Source organism: Acartia tonsa, chromosome 5 (genome assembly GCF_053477335.1).
Source record: "Acartia tonsa isolate MP-2025a chromosome 5, ASM5347733v1, whole genome shotgun sequence".
NCBI classification, from domain to species: Eukaryota; Metazoa; Arthropoda; class Copepoda; order Calanoida; family Acartiidae; genus Acartia; species Acartia tonsa.
The window spans coordinates 30088823-30111450 of record NC_137264.1 but is presented as its reverse complement, the minus strand read 5'-3'; the positions used below and the strand labels follow the sequence as shown (position 1 = coordinate 30111450).

The window sequence follows — 22628 nt, the reverse complement described above, 5'->3', positions numbered from 1 at the left end:
TAGCAAAAATTAGATGTATCCCAGACAGCTAATCCACAATAGAGTGAGACAGGGAGAAGGTTAATCAAAAAAGAGAAAGGGGAGGTTGAAGTGGTAAAGCTCCTTACACAACAATTCCCGTAAAAATAAAAACTTAGGTAGATTCAAAATAAGGTAGGTAAATAGAAATATGAGGTTAATAAAAACAATGCTTTTCTATAATTATGGTTATTCTACAGTCTACACATCTATAAAGTATAGCCTACTGGTCCAAACGTAATCATGAAAGCATAATAGTTCAATAATAAAGAGTAAATAATTTTCAAAATAATTGTTCAATATCCTGCCGAAACCAGTTGTTATGAAATACTACGTACTTTAGAAAGGGTGTTTGTTATTGAAATCAGCTGACATATACGCACAGGGGTAGATAATTGCATTAAAAATACGTTTAGTAATGAATATTTATCAAAGTGGAATGTGTGACGTGTCAATGACGTCACACCTACGTACGCTTATTTGTAATTAAAATAATTACATTTAAAATTACGAAAATTAATGATTTTATGATCTTAAAAGATGCATGCAAATGTATTAATTAAATGAACATAAGTAAAGTAGTCAAAAAAAAGTCTTGTAAAGGGCTAAAATAAACGGTTTGTCGGCAATCTCATTTATCATATGTTCAATTGAAACAGAAAATTGCAAAATCTACTTAAGGATTTTTTTGAATTTTTAAATTTGGCATAGATATTCTAAAAGTATGAAATGGCACCTTTCATATAAGCTCATATCATATCGAACCTATATTCGCCCTTTAAGGATTTATTTTATGCTATAAAATTGCCAATTAGTTTTTTTATAACGTAGTAGTTAGGTAATAAAGACATATTTTAAATTCGTATTATTGACAAAAAAAATACCTCACTGTCTACAAAGGGTTGAATCTCATAGGTTATTTAAAATAATAATATCCTTTTTTATTGTGTTGGACAATAAATAACCCACTTTGGAGAATTAGTTTACACTTTTATCAGACTGTTTATAAAAAAATATTGCGTCTTTATTATTTACAAATTTGTAATTAAAGGTGGGCAAGAGATGGGCCATCTAAAGTTAATTGGATAATAATAAAAAACCTGTTTCTGGCTTTGTTATTGTATTTGGTTTTCAATAAAAAATATTGCTTATTTTATCAATTTCTAAGTAACTATACATTGGTTTAAAGCAAGGATTATGTTAAAAGTCAGCTTAACTGTTAGGAAAAATCTAGAACTATGTGAAAAAGTTTAATTTTAGCTATAATGGGAGAAAAAAATCAATTTATTGGACATTTTATATAATACGGAAAATTTCTTCCTTTCCCTGTACCTTATAAAAATCGTCGGAAAAAGCCGTTTTTTAAGCAAACAAAAGCGCGTTTTGCTCTATCTGTGAGATATTATGAATGAGATAATGTTAAGATTTGATATTAAGATGAGAAAAATTTACGTTCACAGTCCCTTTAAAGACACAATACCTGTAATAATAATGTACAAACTTTTCAACCAATAATAATACCCTGGCCTTTCTAATGATAAGCCTAGGCAGAGCCATGCTGGTGATGCTAGCTCAAGCGTGGTTTACCGTTTAAATAGAACTGAACTACTGAAGCCAATAACCAATTACAGGGTTACGAAAGTTTAAATTGATGTTATTTTTTTTTAATGTTAATATTGAATGTAATATAGTTTTGTAATGACATATAAAATATATTCGATAGAATATAAAAAAATATAGTGCATTCAATATTAAAAAAAATATTTAAATATATATAGTTGTTAACCATATATACAGCATGACCCTCAAAAAAGTATTTTTAGGCATCTGCAGCCCTTATTTCTCAATGAATTATAAAAAAATGCATATGTCCTTGTTCTCCATAGTATTCCACATAAGTAGATATAAAAATATTTTTTTTACCTCCATTAACACCGGAGATTTTTATAGCTAAAGTTTTGAAAAAGTGACTGAGGAAAAAGTAACTTTTAACATGAAACGACTTTTTTAGCAAAATTAAGGTAGAAATCCTTTTATTTTTGTTACTAGCAGAAACTTTATACAAAAATGAAATAAAAAATTTAGTTTTTGAGTAAAAAGCATTTTTTTACACATATTTTTTGAGGCTTTTTAGTTTAATGATATTTTGAAAAACTTACTTATTAGGCAAAATTGTTTAAGATTAAAAAACCAAATAAATCTTTATGAATATAGCAGGAAAATTGTTTTTGTTTCACAATCCTAACTTTAATAACAAAAAAGTTATAAAGAAAATAAAATTAAAACATAATGATTTTTTGTCTAAAAAGCTTAATTAACCCCCTATTAAATCATTGAGATGTCAGAAAAGTAGGCGGAGCAACTGTCATAATTAATCCTTTTCTCAAATAAGGGTTAATAAATAACCTAAAATTTGCAAATAATCAATTCATTCAGTAGTATTTTTTGCCATTAAAAATTTTTATTTTTTGGTGGAATAAAAAAGAAATAATTAGTTAACTTGTTTTTCTTTGTGTATCATTATTCAGTTGCCAGAAAAACATAATATAACCATCCAAAAAATAAGAGAAACAAAAAAAAATTCTTTTTCTCAGTCACTTTTTCAAAACTTTAGCTCTAAAAATCTCCGGTATTAATGGAGGTAAAAAAAATATTTTTATAACTACTTATGTGGAATACTATGGAGAACAAGGACATATGCATTTTTTTATAATTCATTGAGAAATAAGGGCTGCAGATGCTTAAAAATACTTTTTTGAGGGTCATGCTGTATATGAATCTATTTCCGGCCGGGTTCTTAAAAGATAATGCCGCGTTTTTTCGACATTTTTTACGCTATGAATAACAAGCGCGACATTCGCGAAATCTAAAAGAGTATACAATGATTTATTTAATTATTTCGCTTTTGATGGTACGGCCTTCATAGAAAAAAAAAGATTATCTTCAATCCATTTTTGCTGCATATTAATTAATGCATCTTTTTAGAGCTGTGTTAGACATTAGAAAAATTGCTAAAAAAATAATTTAAAATTCAGTATTTTTATGTTATATACTCTGTTTGAAATTCTATCGTCAACGTTCAATCAATCAATGTCTAAAAAACGCCGAAAAAAATGTGGCATTCATCTTTTAAAAACCCATCTCGGTGGTATTTCCGGTTGGCAAAGACAACATAAATATAGAAATCATGAGACATTGTTGTTCCACAATTTTGCCACATTTTTAAACATCTTGCTTAAAAAAATCTTCCAAACAAATTGTAAATTCTACAAATTTAAATATTTAGAGAAAATTGAGTAGTAATTTACTTCTTGATTCAAAATATTTGATTAAATTGAATCAAAACTAATAATTATTTTTGGCACTCTATATTCAAATAATCATAAGCTTATCAATAGTGCGCATGCGCGCACAGAGGTGCCATAAATTTCAAAACTTAAAAATATAAGTTTTGTAGCGAAATTACTCTATAATTCGAAATCTCTGTCTTTCTTTTAGAAACATTCAGGGGAATATACGAAAGCTTATATTTATATTAAAGATGAAAAATCGATGAATTCAAATGCACACGGCACATCTGCGTACACACCTGGATTTTTTTTCTTTTAATTTTAATTCGTATGAAGCTAGCTCTAATAAGTAAATATTAAATTTGATATATTTTTGACGATGCGGGAGGATGTTTTAAAAGAAATGATGAAATAATTTTCAAGGTTTTAAAAAAAAAGTTAGCTTCTTTTATGCGAAAAAATTCAATAAAAAGTAAAAATTTTTACCAAAAAGTTGGTCAAATTTTACCAAGTTTTTTTTTTGTCAAAGTCCAAAAATCTGGACTTAGCCTAAAAATTTACCTTGTCAATTTTTACCAAAAAGTTGGTCAAATTTTACCAAGTTCATTTTTTTTGTCAGAGTCCAAAAATCTGGACTTAGCCTAAAAAAATACCTTGTCAAATTTGACCAACTTTTTGGTAAAAATTAACCAAATTGCGTTTTTTTGTCTAAGTCCGAAAATTCGGACTTAACCTGAAAAATAAAGTTGTAAAATTGACCACATTTTTGGTAAAACTTCCAAATGTGGTAAAATTTAAAAATAAAAAAAAAATTTAAATTTAGGCTTCATTGTATAGAAATCATTATTTTAAAGTACTACAATTGATTATGAAGAGCTGTAATTAATTTAAAACACAAAAAACGGGGTTTTTTGTTTCGTCAAATTTTACAAAAAAAATGGTAAAATTTACTAATTTCTTGGCTAAAATTTTTGCTGGTAAAATTTACCACGAAACTGGTAAATTTTACCAGCTTGACCAGCTTTACCACTTTTCCGGTAAAAAGGGTGAAATTTTGTGGTACTTCGTAGAACCTGGGAACATAAGAGAAGCTACGTAGAAACCACTTTCTTGATGATCATTGTATAGCCGTCGTTTTAATATAGAATTTTTAACGAGTTATGTATGAAACTGATGATAGTGCCTAAAAATGATGTCATACAATACAAATGACCAATGATAGACAATATACATTGTGATTTGGTGATATTTTAAACATTCTTTATATCAGGGATTTTAAGGGATATGATAATTTACAAAAAGTAATATAAATAGTTTGGACATTGGCAGGGACGTCTGAGGTAGGGGGGGGGGGTAAAGGGGTAATAACCCCATCTAAATAAAAGGAAGCTTTGACGCCCTTGCCCAGTGGCGTGCGAACCGAAGGGGGCATTTGGGGCAATCGCCCCCCCCTAGCGACCAAAACGCCCCCCCCTCCCCACCCCTAGCCACCGCCCCCCCCCTAAATGTTGAAAAATGCCCCATTTTGCCCCCCCCTGGTCAATAAAAATGCCCCTTTTTGCCCCCTACCCTACAAAAAGCAAAACTATCCCAGTTTCAAAAAAAAAAGATCAAGAAATACTCCAAAAAAAAATTTTTGGCGCTTCGCGCCAAACAGACAGTTACTATTCATTTAACCTTACCAAATTTTTTAATTAGTGTAGAAATTAGGTTATAATCTTTTTTCACTGAACATAACAAACCAGGTAATAGGAAGTATTTTATTTTGTATAATATAAACTTTTTACCAAAGAAATTTTGTACATCCCAAATGATGATACACAAAATCACAAACCCTTATTTAGATTACAATTAGTGGATGAAATGTATGGAAACTCTACTTAATCAACCAACCAATCAAAATTTCATTAAAGTCCCTAAAGTTGTTGAGCCAACGGATAAGAAAATTTTATATGAAATATTGGGGACTAGTGTAATAAATAGCCCAAAAACCCCTCCCTCCCTGCATTTTTGAAGAAAAAAATTAGCGCTTTGCGCCCTTCCAAACGGTTTCTGCTTTTTATCACTTTGCATTGTATATTGTGTTTTTATTTCCTTAAAAACATGTGTAAACAACAAATATTTAATCAAAAAGTTATTTTATATAAAAAAGAAACAGCGTTGATATTTATCTAAGCCTTTTTCTCAACACTGTATGTCTGTCTAAATGAATAACTATATATGATGTCATTTTATTTTCAGGATAAGTTTATTATTTTTTTTGTGTACATACCCTTACAAAAAGACATGTTTTTTTTATGGCAATTTTCATTAAAAACCATTAAAACTAACTACACTCTATATTCCTAACCTGATCAAATACGCCACTCCTGTTGTCTTTAATTGATTTTAGTTCAAAGGGGGAGTAAATATTTTAGGTGCGCTTCACGCACCGCCCTTATAAATCCTTGGAAACACCACTTAATCAAAAATTAACAGAGTTTTAAAGTGCCATTTAAAGAGGGTACGATATGTTGATATAACTTTTTAGCTTCTCTATAATTCACTATGGCTGTCAGTACGTAATGCTAAGGGGGAAATGTGATTTTTTCAACTGCAATTAAAGATAGAAGGCTAAAACTTAATGTTAACATTCCCATCATTATGGAGTATAATTAACTATTAAAAATTCATGGAGGTTGGACTGCTTTTCAGGACGTTTTTGGCTATTTTTGTATCTTTTAAATTTCAGGTATAGTCCCTTTTGTAACATTGCCTCTTAAGGTGCATTTCGTCGTATTTTCACAGTAGCTTTTCACCTATTTATAGCTCCTGCGGGGCCAATTGCCTAACCCTGCAGGGAAATCACCTGACCTAACTTAACCTAGAATAACCTTTTAAAAGCTACTATAAAAATACGACGAAATGCCCCTTAAGAGGCGTTGCCACAAAAGAGACTATTTACTAAGTATATTTGCGATAACTTTTATTTAATGAAATCTTCCAATTTTTAACTTGTACAAAACGGCCTGCTTAATTGCTTCAAGATCCATGTCAGATCTATATAGGAAATAAATGTCTAAAACGAGCTCAAGTTTTCCAAGGACTATTCGTTGAAAACTCATAGTGCTCCAATAATCCATAATAAACTCTCATTGCCCAGAACGATAAGACCCATTATTTTACTTTATTAAAAACAAATTCATTGTGGCGACACTTTGTGTGTTCAAATATTGAACTAAAATTGTAATCATATAATAAACCCTTTGGTGATGGTAATGTAAAGAAAAAAATATAATTTAAAAGATCTTTTTAAGATCATTTAAATTAATAAATATTTACTTCTGTTTAAATAGTAATGCCGGGTGAGGAAAATAGATTTATTGAGAAATATATATGCATATAGAAAACTAGCCAATAGGGAGATAGTTATATCGAGCCAACTCTAGTACCCTATATTTCTAAGAGATTTTTATATCTGTAGATGAAAGGACAAGTAATTTTTTTGTGGATTATAATATTTAAAAAAATAAAATTTCTCTCTGATTCGAGCATCCAGTATGTAATTTACTTTGACTGTCATCACACAACATACAGGAAAAAGGATTTGTGACTTTTTCTACCTAAAATATATATTTATTTCAACAGATGCTCTTTAAATTTACTTGTCTGTATTCTTATTCATGATTTTTTGTGCTTTTCTACTTAAAGATGTTGTCATCCTTGTTGTCATACAATAAATAAATATTTAAAATCAGTTTTACATATTAGGTTAATTTTTGGTAAATTATTTCCAAAATGAGTGTTTTTATCTCCCCCCCCCCCAAATTTTTTTAATGAGGTTATTAATCCTTCCTGCTGAGATTTTATAACATCCTCTTCCACCCATAAAAAATGTTTTGTGGTGGGGGGGGGGGAGGTTAAATTATCTTCTGTACTTTTTTTTCAAAGATGCTTTCTAGCTCCCTTCCCTTCGGTCATTGCAGGGTGGAAAGAAGGGATGGGGGAGAAGAGATGGGGGGGGGGGAAATGTGGGATATAAATGGGAAAAAGGGATGGGGGAAGGGATGGGGAAGAAGGGATAAGAACTAGAAGGCCCATAATCAAATAATCCCACCCCTTAAAACGCCCATATTTAAAATTAGTATATATAATCAAAATGCCCCCCCCTAAAGCAAAGTGCCCCCCCGGGGCACTTTGATTTAGGGGGGGGCAAAATTTTACAAAATCTTCAAAATGCCCCCCCCCCCCCTAGACAAAGTGCTTCGCACGCCACTGCCTTGCCTATATGCTATAAAGATTACCCCCCCCCCTCCCCCAATCAAAAGCTTGAACGTTCTTGGACATTGCAAGATTTCATAAAAGAGTTTTAAATGAGATAACTTATTCATAAAGCTTTATAGATAAGTATAATTTACAGACCAATGCCCTTCTTTACAAGATAATAATAGTTATTTCTCGTATCGTATTATAAACGGCTTTCCGCGGATATAGAATGTACAATTATAAGATTAAAACTAGTTTTAATCTTATGATTGTACATTTCTATATTCGTAGAAAACTGGATATAATACGATGCTAGACATAGTTTTTTCGTATTCATGAGAACCGGTTCAGTGGCGTGCGAAGCACTTTGTCTAGGGGGGGGCATTTTGAAGATTTTGTAAAATTTTGCCCCCCCCTAAATCAAAGTGCCCCGGGGGGGCACTTTGCTTTAGGGGGGGGCATTTTGATTATATATACTAATTTTAAATAAGGGCGTTTTAAGGGGTGGGATTATTTGATTATGGGCCTCCTAGTCCTTATCCCTTCTTCCCCATCCCTTCTCCCATCCCTATTTCCCATTTATATCCCCCACCTCTTCCTCCCCCATCTCTTCCCCCCCATCTCTTCCCCCCATCTCTTCTCCCCCATCCCTTCTCCCCACCCTGCAATGACCGAAGGGAAGGGAGCTAGAAAGCATCTTCGAAAAAATAGTACAGAAGATAATTTAACCTTTCCCCCCCCCCCCTCCACCACAAAACATTTTTAATGGGTGGAAGGGGATGTTATAAAATCTCAGCAGGAAGGAAGAATAACCCCATTAAAAAAAATTGGGGGGGGGGAAATAAAAACACTATTTTGGAAATAATTTACCAAAAATTAACCTAATATGAAAAAATGATATTAAATATTTCATTATTGTTTGACAACAAGGATGACAACATCTTTAAGTAGCAAAGCACAAAAAATCATTAATAAGAATACAGACAAGTAGATTTAAAGAGCATCTGTTGAAATAAATATATATTTTAGGTAGAAAAAGTCACAAATCCTTTTTCCTGTATGTTGTGTGATGACAGTCAAAGTAAATTACATACTGGATGCTCGAAACAGCGATAAATTTTATTTTTTTTAATATTATAATCCACAAAAAAAATTTATCATACCATAAAAACTAAAGATATAATGAACTGTGTAAAAAATATAAAAAATTACTTGTCCTTTCATTGTGATAAAAAGCAGAAACCATTTGGAAGGGCGCGAAGCGCAAATTTTTTTCTTCAAATATGCAGGGAGGGAGGGGTTTTTGGGCTATTTATTACACTAGTCCCGAATATTTCATAGCAGAAACCATTTGGAAGGGCGCGAAGCGCAAATTTTTTTCTTCAAATATGCAGGAAGGGAGGGGTTTTAGGGCTATTTATTACACTAGTCCCCAATATTTCATAGCAGAAACCATTTGGAAGGGCGCGAAGCGCAAATTATTTTCTTCAAATATGCAGGGAGGGAGGGGTTTTTGGGCTATTTATTACACTAATCCCCAATATTTCATAGCAGAAACCATTTGGAAGGGCGCGAAGCATAAATTTTTTTCTTCAAATATGCAGGGAGGGAGAGGTTTTTGGGCTATTTATTACACTAGTTAGTCCCCAATATTTCATAGCAGAAACCATTTGGAAGGGCGCAAAACGCAAATTTTGCTCTTCAAATATGCAGGGAGGGAGGGGTTTTTGGCTATTTATTACACTAGTCCCCAATATTTCATATAAAATTTTCTTATTCGTTGGCTTAACAACTTTGGGGATTTTAATGGAATTTTGATTGGTTGGTTAATTAAGTCGAGTTTCCATACATTTCATCCACTAATTGTAATCTATATAAGGGGTAATTGTGTGTATCATCATTGGGGATGTACAAAATTTCTTTGGTAAAAAGTTTATATTATACAAAATAAAATACTTCCTATAACCTGGTTTGTTATGTTCAGTGAAAAAAGATTATAACCTAATTTCTACACTTATTTAAAAATTTGGTAAGGTTAAATAAATAGTAACTGTTTGTTTGGCGCGAAGCGCCAAAAATTTTTTTTGAGTATTTCTTGATCTTTTTTTTTGGAAACTGGGATAGTTTTGCTTTTTGTAGGGTAGGGGGCAAAAAGGGGCATTTTTGTTGACCAGGGGGGGGCAAAATGGGGCATTTTTTAACATTTAGGGGGGGGCAGGGGGGGCGGTTGCTAGGGGGGGGCAGGGGGGGGCGTTTTAGTCGCTAGAGGGGGGCGATTGCCCCAAATGCCCCCTTCGGTTCGCACGCCACTGAACCGGTTCCTCTCCACCGGATTCAAATGACTACGAGAATATATTTTAAAGTTTTTGTAAAGTTCTGCTGTATTGACTAATATTTCCTTGTTTTGCTAGTACAATATTGAAAACAGAAATTATCATCAATTTTCTTTATTTACACTCTTTGCACTTTGTGGTTTAAACCATTAATTATGTTGTAATTCTTATTTGTAGCACAGCTTCTCTTTAACTAGATAGAATCGGTTTGTGCGTCCAGTTTTTAACGGTTTTATAGATTTCAATTGACTTCATTTAACTTTTCAATATTGAAACAGATTCATTCTTAAAGTTAAAATAATTGTTTTTCTCGTATTCATTCGAATCCGGTGGATAGGAACCGGTTCTTATCCATAAGAAAAAAATATGTCTAGCATCGTATTATATCCAGCTTTCTACAAATATAAAAATGTACAATCAAAAGATTAAAACCTGTTTTTTTAGCCGGTGCCTTCGGCACCTCGGGGCTAAAAAACTAGTTTTAAGCTGAAAATTGTACATTCTATATCCGCGGAAAGCCGTTTATAATACGATGCGAGAAATAACTATTATGCTGTTTTGTTTAAAAAAAATATTTTCCTAGCTTTAAATAGACATAATTGTTCTTGCTAACTTTTACTTTAAAAAATATTTACAGCATATTTCAACTGTTTGGTTTTCGGTAAAACGGTTATCATTAAATATACCACCTTTTAGGAAGCGCAGCATTTCTAGGCTTCCTCCCATAACGGATAGTTTTTATTGTAAATTTAGGCATGTTAGTATTGTCCTATCGATTTCAAACTTGACATGGCGATTCCTGTAATAGAATGGTACGAGTTAGAATTTAGCAATTAAGCCTTTTTCATTATTACTTTTTTAGTTCTTTGTGCCATTTATCTTCTATTTTGTTGGCCGGTTAGCCTTACTATTCTCAAATTTAAACACATATTTCTTAGCAGAAATCTACAGAAATATTGTGACGTAATTTTAGGATTTTTCACAAAAAAAATTTCATGGATTTTCTATTTTTCACTTTTTAGTGGTTAAGTATTTGCTGATTTCAGGGATAAAGAAGTAATATTATGGATGAAAATTTAATTTTACTCTCATTTAAGATGTGTTTAATAATCAAGCGTTTGGTTATAATTGGAAAACTATTTCTCCAAGTCTAAATAACATATTTAAATAAATTCAATACCCCCCCCCCCTAACTCCCTGATTTAAACGGTTGACAGGGACAGAGTTCTATGACTTATGCTTCTTAACAATTACAAAACATCAGGAAACCTGCAAAGGAAATCTTAACCCTTTATGGACGAGGAGAAAATAATGCATTCACGTAAAACATTATGCAATAAATTTGGCAATTTGGGATAGCACTTATTTCATTAGATAGATTAAATTGGGTTAAGTTTGGTTTTCAAGTCTAACTAAAGTTAGTTTAGGTTATCTCCAAGGAGTAATTACTGTAAGATCCACCCCCTTCCAGGCAGTGGTTAGGAGGGGGACTTCTGTGTAATTAGGGAGTGCAATTCTGTGTGAATTTCCGATGGAAAATATAAAAGTAAGAGAAGTGTATATTCAATGAATCATCTGAAAAGTTTTTAAAAGGAAAAATATGAATTTTTTCATTACAATCGTTTCATCCACAAAGGGGGGAGTGTGGTTAGAAAAATGTGAAACGGATGTTCGTTTTCCTCATTCCAATAATCTTAAACCTATTGGTTGCCAACTCTAAACACATAAATTATAGTAATGCATATTCAATATCATGGTCACCATACCAAAAATTTATCATAATGACAACCCCCCTCCCCCTTCCCCCTCCTGATAGTAACTAATAATATAATTAGATTAGAATAATAAAACTTGATTAGTTTCTGATAAATTGATACTATTATTGATTGTATAGGGTCAATATTTTGCGTTTATTTACCTATTTTTAATTTCTGTCATATTGAAATAACCACCTAAAAGAACAGTTTACCTAATACGAGGCTTGCTTGAATAATTTTTGCATGTCAGTCCAGCTGTTTTAGAGATATTAGTGGAATGAAAAATTAATTTGTATGGGAAACATAAACCTTTATAATTCATAAAATTTTTATATTTGGGAACCATTATTTACATATGTGTGTAAGTGCGACATAACATGGATGTAATGTTATGCAGGGAACGGAAGGGATAAGACAATGGCCGATAAATTGATGTAATTCCCAATGATAATACAAAAAAACTCCGTCTGTAGATTAAACTTAGTGGTCGAAACGTTTGAACATTTAACTTAATAAACAAACCAATTAAAAAAACAATGAAGTCCCGAAGGTTTTTAAGCCAACGAATAAGATTATAAAACTTTGGATACTAGTGAAATAAACAGCCCATTGTCCCCTCCCTCTTTGAACGCTATGTCACTTTAAATCAACATTTGAATCTTTTTATAGTGTCTATGAAAAAATGACGTTATACTGGCCTACCATTGGTTAATTAGAATGTTTACTGGCCTGTCATTGGTAATTTGTATTGTATGACGTCATTTTTTATTAGGCATTATTAAACGCTTCTATGACCTTTCCCTGTTTTCATTTAATTTGCATTTTTTTCATAATTTTCAGTCCACATGAGCGTGTTATTACCGTACAAAGTCTTGTTTACATAAATGAACTCTCATGCACAACATGGCGCCTTTCTACCTCAATGTTTACGTCTTGCATGTAATTAGGCGCCAAGGAAACAAGATAAAGTATGTCCATAATTAGTACAGCAATAACAGCTTATTAATTTGAAATGTGTAATGTAATAAAATAACAATTTTAGTTGTTTAAAAAATTCAAACAATAAAAAGCCTAAAAATACCTAAAACATAAAATTTTGCAGGTATGGCCAATAAATCATTAGAGTAAAACACTAAGGGGGGAGGGGTGAAATAACTGTATGTCCCCATCCCAAGGTCCTTTTGCCAAATTTCAATTGGGTCTTCAAAATTAACCAATAGTTTCAAAACAGAAAACAATTTGCTAGCAGACGAAAAAGATCCTTGGAAAAGGGTAGGATGTAGTTATCTGGATATTCATATATACTACAAGTCTGTTAATAAGTTAATGAATATGAGATTTATGTACTGTTAAAAACAATTCAGACATTTTAAAACTTACGGGTATAACCTAGTTAAAGAGTAGCTGCGCTACTAAGAGTACTACATGATACATTGATAAGAAATTCTGTTAAACTTAAAAGATGAATTAATTATCGTTTTTGTAAGTAAAAATTTATTTTCAGTGCGACGCGACTCTATCCCTTCAATTTGTCAGTTTTATTTAGTTCTCCTTCCCGTTAAAATACACAGTCAAATTATTTTGCTTCATTATCTTAACTAAGCAATCAATCTTTCCATATTTTTTTCTCTTTTATTTCTCTATATCTTTTGCTCTCTTTCTTTCTCTTTCTCATTCTCTCTCTTTCTTTTTCTTTCTCCCTCTACAGTGTGTTTTTTTTATGAGAACTATTTGAAAGCAATTTTACCCCACGTATAGTTATCAGAATTTATTGATTTATGGCTTATTTTCTTCGTTTTTTAATGCATTTAATAGAACATTAAAAAAAAATTTAAGTTTTTAAATTTAAAAGTACAGTAAAATCTAAAATTCAAAACTTAGGTGACAACATCTAAAAATGGTTTTAGCACATTTTTCTTATGCTCAAATCTTCTACCTTTTGCTATAAAAAAATTGGATTTTCAGTAGTCGACTTTGGGGGGCCAGTACTCACTCCTTGATTGAGGTATGGCCTTCAAACTTTGATATATTCTAGTACATGTCCCCAATAGTATCTGTATCAATTTTTAGCTCTATATCTCAACTTTGAAGCGTTTTGCAGTCATTCTTGCAAAAGGTTGAAGATTTGAACATAAGAAAAATGCGCTAAAACCATTTTTAGATGTTGACACCTAAGTTTTAAATTTTTCATTTTACTGTACTTTTTAAGCAAAAACTGTAATATTTTTTTGTTGTTTTATTAATTGTATTAAAAAACGAAGAAAATGAGCCACCAATCATTAAATTCTGATAACTATAAGTGGGGTAAAATTGCTTTCAAAAAAGTTCTCATAAAAAAAACACACTGTATATCTCTCTCCCCCTACTTCTCTTTTATTCTCTTTCTCCAACTCTCCCTTTTCTATGTCTAGCTTTCTTTCTTTTCTCTATATTTTGTCAATCACTCTTTCTTTTCCATTTTCTATTGGACGTGACTGAACTTTTTTTCCTAATTTTTTTTATTTCAGGTACACTAACAACAACCAAGGCTTGGGATCCTACCATCAAGACCTGCGGGGACTTGGCGGATTTTCAGCACCCCTGGGTTACTCCAATCCTGGATTTCATGGCAGTTCTGCCCAGGTAATCTATTTTTGAATCCCTTATATTTCATATGTCCTTTGAACACTTCTTCTTGAGATAAAAAAAATCATCTTTACTACATATCTAATACAAAGGCTAAAAATTTGTTGTTCAAGCACTGTATAAATTCTTCCAGTTCATGCCAATGTAATGGTAAAATCATTAAAACTTTTAATAATAAATAAATAATTATATAAAAAAACACAATTTTTTTTATATGAATTTTTCCATTTTTGTAACAAAAATGTTGTAGTTTGTCGATACTATCATAATTGTCCTTTTTTTGTTTTAGATAAATGGAAGTTTAGCTGTTACTAACTACCTCGGTTCTAGTAGTCTGAAAAGGTAAGAAAAATTTATATTTCAATCTGATGAATAACTTTTTATCTAGTAAACCTTCTATAATAATTATTATTTTCAAATAAATTCTTATTTTTAATCTTTTTACATATTCTGGAGCGTTTGACACTTTTTACTTGTTTTTTTGACGTAAAAATGCTTTAAATTTATCATTTTTCTAGGAAAAGTTCATCTGGATTTGTATCAGCATCCAGATTAAGTTTACCAACAGTACACTCCTATACAAACCAGTTAGTACAAAATCAGGTATAAAGTATATTAAGTTTACCAACAGTAGTACACTCCTATACAAACCAGTTAGTACAAAATCAGGTATAAAGTATATTAAGTTTACCAACAGTAGTACACTCCTATACAAACCAGTTAGTACAAAATCAGGTATAAAGTATATTAAGTTTACCAACAGTAGTACACTCCTATACAAACCAGTTAGTACAAAATCAGGTATAAAGTATATTAAGTTTACCAACAGTAGTACACTCCTATACAAACCAGTTAGTACAAAATCAGGTATAAAGTATATTAAGTTTACCAACAGTAGTACACTCCTATACAAACCAGTTAGTACAAAATCAGGTATAAAGTATATTAAGTTTACCAACAGTAGTACACTCCTATACAAACCAGTTAGTACAAAATCAGGTATAAAGTATATTAAGTTTACCAACAGTAGTACACTCCTATACAAACCAGTTAGTACAAAATCAGGTATAAAGTATATTAAGTTTACCTACAGTAGTACACTCCTATACAAACCAGTTAGTACAAAATCAGGTATAAAGTATATTAAGTTTACCTACAGTAGTACACTCCTATACAAACCAGTTAGTACAAAATCAGGTATAAAGTATATTAAGTTTACCTACAGTACACTCCTATACAAACCAGTTAGTACAAAATCAGGTATAAAGTATATTAAGTTTACCTACAGTACACTCCTATACAAACCAGTTAGTACAAAATCAGGTATAAAGTATATTAAGTTTACCAACAGTACACTCCTATACAAACCAGTTAGTACAAAATCAGGTATGTAAAATCTGATATATTTCCAAAACTTTTAGGAGTGTCTACAGGGTCAACAAAACAGGAACTAATCTTAAGTTTGATTTACTTGAAATAATGTTAGCTCCTATACAAAACAAATATTTTTGTTTAATTGAACATAATAACTTCACAATTTTTTCACTAATTTTATTTCTTTTTAGTTATATGGTAAAGGAGATTATGGCAGCGGGCTAGATTATATTGGGAGGTCACAAGGAGATTATATTGGGCGGTCACAAGGACTGGGCCTGGATTTCCCCAGGTCCAAACAGGACAGGCTCGACTATAGTCTAGGTAAGTGAAGATAATACTATCTTGTAATTGTATGTAGAATTTGATTGGGAACAAACTTTTGTATGCTTATTATTCTATTCCAAAGCAAGATAGCTTTAGTTTGATTATTTATAGGTATGCCTTGTTTATAACTTATCTATTTATCTGAGTATTAATCTATGTAATCATACTATCTATACTTTCTAGAAGACAGCAGGTCTAGTCCTAGGCTGACCTACCCAGCTTTGGTCTGGTCCTATGTAATCATATACTATCTATGCTATCTAGGAGCTAGCAGGTCTCAGTCCCAGGCTGACCTACCCAGCTTTGGTCTTGACCCAGATCAACCAATCTTCATTCAGGGTAGCTATGGACCAGGTAATGATAATTTTGATAGCTAAATTATTTTTCTTGTTATTTCAACTAAAATGTGTCAATCGCATGTACGAATATACAAGGGCTAATATTTCTATAAATAATGCCCTATTTTTTGTCTGTAAAAATAAAAAATAAAAAATTTTACTTTATTCATATCTTATTAATGATATTTATTGTATTTTTTTTATTCTTTTAAGGTGGGCTACCCGTCAATATTTATAGAGGCAATTCTAGAAGAGAAAAAATTCTGAGGTACATATCTTTTTCTTGTATTCATTCGAATCCGGTGGATAGGAACCGGTTCTCATCTATACGAAAAAACTATGTCTAGCATCGTATTATATCCAGTTTTCTACGAATATAGAAATGTACAATCATAAGATTAAAACCAGTTTTTTTAGCCGGTGACTTCGGCACCTCGGGGCTAAAAAAAACTAGTTTTAATCTCATAATTGTACATTCTATATCCGCGGAAAGCCGTTTATAATACTATACGAGAAATAACTATTAGCAATTTCAAGAGGTTTCGTGATTTTTAAATTTAAAGGTTTATATCTTTAACTTTTTTCACATACGCTAGAAAGTCGTACGTATCTGGCAACAATCCGGATAGAAGTCGTCCTTATTCGGGAACAATCCTCTGCAAAGCCACCAACAGTTTGCAGGTGTTCTGAAAATATATGCGGCTAGCCAACCCTACTCCAAGTTCGTAATAACTTCCAAGAATAATGATGAAAATTATTTAAATTTGAGCATAATTTCCTCCATGTAAAATTGTCACTATTTATCAAATTTTGAGCTATGTAATACAGGGAAGGAGGAGACATTGGGCTGTTTATTGCATTAGTCCCCAAAGTATTATAATAACGTTTTCTTATTTGCTTGCTTAACAACTTTGAGGACTTTTAATTAATTTTAATTGTTTGGCCATTTAGTTGAGTGTCAAAACGTTTCAACAAATAATTTTGATCCACATAGGAAGGAATAATTTTGTGTATCATGATTGGGGATGTACAGTACATCAATTATCAGCCGTTGTCTTATCCCTTTAGATCCCTGGTTTGGTATATTTGCAATAAGAACCAGAAACACAGTAACCATAACTATCAGACTGACAAACGAACATTACGACCGATATATAAAGATAAAACCAATTCAATATTTTTCTTTATTTAGAAGTTCAAAAATCTTTCCCCATATTTTAAAATAAGAAAGGAATATACGGACAAACTAATTTAGACTTGATTTTAAAGAAATTCACTTATAACGTAATAAGTAATGTACAGATTTGAATTAACATCAAAATCAATTGCTATACCTATTATAACTGAAAAGCAACGCCAACACATTATAATTAAATTAAAATGACAATGAAAATATATTCTTTGAAATGTTTTTAACTTGCAAGGTGGCTTCCTTTTTTGGTTGTGCTACAAATTTTAAAATTTTAAAGATATCACAAATGAATTATTTGGTTTAGTTGTAAATTAGAATAGATTTGTAATTATTCTTTTTAAAATCCCTATAATAAGGTAACAAAATCTGTTTGTCTGTCTGTCTGCTTGTGTGTCTGATATCGCTAACCGCTGAACCAATATGGTTTTCCTTTTACTTTAAGATATACTAGCGGCTACGCCCCTAAATGTCTCTAGTGGCACTTTAAATGTTTTTGTTTGTTAAAGTCTATGTTAATTCTTTATGTTACGGTTACCTCTTAATGTTACGTTGAAGTCTCCCAGATTTTAAGAAAATTTTCAATTTTTTTGTCATTTCTTTTGGGAGGAAGGTAGTACCCTCCCCCAAAATAGTTAAAAACCTTCCCAGGACATATGAGAATATACCCTGTTAAGGAGAACTCGATCGGTTCAGCGGTTAGCGAGATCCTTCTGTACAGACACACAGACAGACAAACATCCTGTTACTTTAGTATAAGGATAATTAAACCAATCTAGCGGCCGAAAAAAAATACTTTTTGGTAAACAGCTGATCCTAAAATAGATTGAAAAAAAAAATTATGTGCCTCTAGGGGCGTAGCCGCTGGTATTTATAAGTAAAATGTCATATGGCTTGTTTTAAAATAATTTAATAGTCTTTTTGAGCACTTCCAAAGTGTATAATGTAAAGAAATAACTATGAGGAAATGACAGCAAATTTTCTAATTTTTATACCTCTATATGAAAAGGATTTTAACTTTGGAAGATGCTATTCAAGAAATCACTAAAAACGGAAAACTTGCTTGTTATTTGACAGATTTAAATTAATCTGAATCTTTGGATATGCGGAAAGTGTCATGTGTGACGTCATAAAAATACGTCTAAAAAGGAAGAGGAGAGGAGAAGTGGGAATGGAAACCCCTATAAAAGAGATGGATAATTGACGTATTTTCATGACGTCAAACATGACACTTTCCGCATATCCTGAATCTTTTTACTTTGCTACTTATGGATGTTGTCATCATTGTTACTTCCCATATTACTTTGAATTCATAACACCAATATAATTAACAAGGGTTGAAATATTCTATTAAGCAAAGAGTATGAAGTGCTGTCTTTACTGTTTATTACACAAGGTGTAGTGATTTAACAAGTCACATTTTTCATAAGAATTATCTGTCTCTGCAACTAAATTTTTCTCAGAATTGTAAAAAGGTAAATTAATTAACATTTCTTTTAATTTTCAGTGAGAGAGGTATGGAGTGGTACAAGCCCCGCAGTTTGGGAAATCTTACCGTTGATCTGGACTCCCTGTCCATTTGGTCGGGTGGCCATAAATATCATGACAGGTACTTTATAGTTGGAAAGCCTGAATATTTTCTCTGATCGCTGTAAATATAATGACAGGTACATTAAAGGTGGACATCGTGAATTTTTGGTCTGGTGGCTATTATTATCATGAACGGTACTTTATTGTTGGACACCCTAAATATTCATCTGGTGGCCATAATTATAATGAAAGTTATCTTATAGTTGGACACCCTGTAGGTTTGGTCTGGTGGCCATAAATATCATTACAGGTAAATTATAGTCAGACATTTTGCATATTTAGTCTTGTGATTATAAATATCATGTCAGTTACTTTTTAGTTAGAAATCCTGAATATTTAGTACTGTTGTTTGCCATGAATATCATAACAGGTACTTTATAGCTGGACACCCTTGACATTTGATTGGTGGCAATAAATAGAATTAGAGGTTTTTTTTAGCTGGACACCCTGAATATTTTGTCTGATGGCTGTAAATATAATGACAGGTATTTTATTGTTGGACACCCTGAATGTTCTTGATATATAATTCTAAATTGTTATTTTGTATGTACAGGTCGTACAGTGGGCATATAAGCTCCGGTGGAGAGAGGAAATATAGAGCTTCTAGTCTTGGCAATATTAACTTAGGTAAGGGAAGCCTGCTATAGTGAATCTACTCTATATCCCAATTTGTCTGGACGTCATTCTGTCTTTAACGAAATATGACAGACGGATGATTTTTTTCTGACGGATGAGCCTAAATTCTATTTCCTACATAGTCAGTTGCTATTGACTTTAACTACAAAGTTTTTCCTTTTATAAGTAGGATTTTTGTAAAAGTAGTTTATACAGGACAATTTGTTATCTAAATTAATCCTATTACTTTCCATGTAAATAGATGTTTATAAAAATAAATAATCAATCATAATAATATCACTGAAAGCAAAGCATTGTTAAATATTTTGGCTTTCTATAAAAGTTTAGAAGCTTAATTTATTTAACTGGACAAAGTGTCTCAAAAATCAGCCATTCATTATAAAAATGAGTGATTATCCAACTCTTTATTAGGGGGCTTTTTTCTCACTTTAACCTCTCATCTTCCTGATTTCTATGACGTCACATGTCTGGTTTTTAAGACACTTTGTCCAGTTACTTATTTCACCATGCATTATCGTCCCAGGAATTATTAAGATGGGTTCACTATAGACTATTTGGTAAATGGATAAGAATGAAAAGAAAAGCAATCAATTTTTTTTATTAATCTTCATGGGAGGCTTAAAAATAATGGGACGGTTCTTACATAACTAAAATTTCTCATCAAAACTACCAAATACAAACAAACGGATGGTAAGAAACTATTAAAGTAGAAAAGCTTCTCTTTTTACAAGAATGGTATTATCATAAGTTTATACGTGGGAGTAGGATTTTAGATTACTTCATTTTCCATAAATATAATTTTCCTTGTTGGTAGTGCAGCAACTCTAGACTGGACGCTGTCCGTACGTAAGTAACAGCAGTTTGACAACAGATAAAGATCTCGCTATTTTTGGAGAAGGGTACCTCAACCCTACGTAGAGAAATTGGCCCTACAAAAATTTACTTTAAAAAATCTAAAAAATGGGAGGCCGATTCCCTGCTCTTACCCCATCTCAATGTGCCCGCAGAGGCCTCTAGGGGCGTAAACGCTCTATTATTATATAGATAATATATACAATATATATATTTCAGCTAATGGTCGTGTTCCATTGGACATATGGGAAGAGTATCGTAATGGTGACCTACGACACAGCCACAGCAATCACAACAATCACAACAACCACAGCAATCACAACAGCCATAATCATCATCACAGGTGCAACATCAGATTATAAAATAAAATTTACATAGCTCTGCCCCTAGGGAGTTAAATATCCTAAAACTATTTTAAGTCTTGAAGATAATTTAGCTTTAAATCATACCTTGACCTCTGTAAAGCTTTGAAATGTAGAGCTCAATTTGTTTAGTGGTTGGCTAGATCTTATTGTAAAAACATTTAAACATTACTACTTTATATAATAGGAGTTGAACTAACCCTAACACTTTTATTAGGAAATTCAATTAGACTTTTTAAATTTTACTATACGCGGGAAGCTGTTAATAATACAATGCGATAAATAATAAGCAATGATCTGATATAATATTTTGTTGCAGTCACCACCATAGCCATCATGAACTGAATGGTGGTGGGGGCCACCACCACCACAGCTCTAATGGTGGGCACAGTCATGGGGGTGGTGGACACCATGAGTTCAGGAGCTCCACGGGGAGTAAACAGTCCTTGGGGCAGGTGTCGGCGGTCAGTGATAACCCAGAACGATACAGAGACATTGCTTTGTGAGCTGAGGAAATTAATGTAAAAAATACAGCCTATAACAGTATCCTGTTATTGAGTAGATTTGCTACTGAAATTAGTGACAATCTTTAGAATCTTTTATTTCAAAAAATTCTTTGCATATTCACTTAGATTAGGTTAGGTTAGATTTTTAAAAAATGTGCAAGGTTAAGAATCAATAAAAGGCCCACCATATTGCCCAAAAAGGGTTTTTTAAACTATGGTGACTAGCTATATTATGTTAAAATGGGCTTGAGTGTTTTCAACAAGGATATTTATTATCTTCCTCCCCCACCTCCAATATATTTTTTCAGGTGAATGATAAAACAATTCTGGGTGCCCTTCCCAGCTAAAATCATGTACATGCCCTGGTAAAAATAAAATAATAAAATATTTTCAATGTGCCAAAAAGTGCTAAATAATTGTTAGGCCGACACAGGACAATTTAGAATGTCGGCTTTATATTACAGAAAGGTGCTAGTCTAGTAATTTATTAATAAAACATAGTTTTATAGCTTAAATTATCTTATCAATATTTGTTCTTAAATTGTATAATATATATTTTTGTATGGTTTTATAGAGACAGTTGGCCGCATACAAGACATGGTTTTTAATCACCACTGCTTATAATCAGTTTGATTATATATGTTTTTGGGCCATAAAATATTTTTAAAATTTATCAATCAATAAAATAGTTTTTCTATTTTTCAAAATTTTGAAACTGTTATCTAATTTGCATTTGTGTTTGATAGAAATAAATTTAAATTAATTAGCTTATTTATATTTTCGCCTTTGTTTTTTTACATGTTCTACCAATTTGAATTATTTTGTATTTGCATACAGTTTAAGAGCAAAATAAATGGTTAAAATTTCATGAAAACATTTTTTTATTTTGCGTTGGCAGTCACAAAGCAAGATTAAAAGTAAAATTACCTGTAATACAGTATTAGGACATGTTAATCATGTTTTGGCTGTTTTCCTTTACAAATAAAGGGACGCTACGGATTTCTTTATATTGATCAAGACTTTCTAATTAAATAGTTTGGGTCATGGGAAAGAAAGCGAAGTAGAGGGTTTCGTCGTATTTTCACAGTAGCCTTTATTTAGCCACTCTGCGGGGGGGCTCTAACTATGCAGTGCCGATTTCCTAACACTGCGGGGCAATCATTAACATTTAATTAGCCTAGCCTAA

General features: G+C 31.8%; 1 protein-coding gene across 1 annotated transcript in view; it reads left to right on the top strand.

Moving 5' to 3' along the window:
- Window positions 1-22208, top strand: part of LOC145319248 (uncharacterized) — a 120295-nt gene extending 98087 nt beyond the window's left edge. The window contains exons 8-17 of the mRNA XM_080161255.1: window positions 14151-14265; window positions 14558-14610; window positions 14787-14871; window positions 15834-15966; window positions 16234-16323; window positions 16521-16575; window positions 19004-19105; window positions 19640-19713; window positions 20794-20917; window positions 21256-22208. Of these exons, the coding sequence (XP_080017381.1) occupies window positions 14151-14265; window positions 14558-14610; window positions 14787-14871; window positions 15834-15966; window positions 16234-16323; window positions 16521-16575; window positions 19004-19105; window positions 19640-19713; window positions 20794-20917; window positions 21256-21442 (1018 nt within the window). The 3' untranslated portion in view covers window positions 21443-22208. The remainder of the gene's footprint in view (window positions 1-14150; window positions 14266-14557; window positions 14611-14786; window positions 14872-15833; window positions 15967-16233; window positions 16324-16520; window positions 16576-19003; window positions 19106-19639; window positions 19714-20793; window positions 20918-21255) is intronic.
- The last annotated feature ends 420 nt before the right edge of the window (window positions 22209-22628 follow it).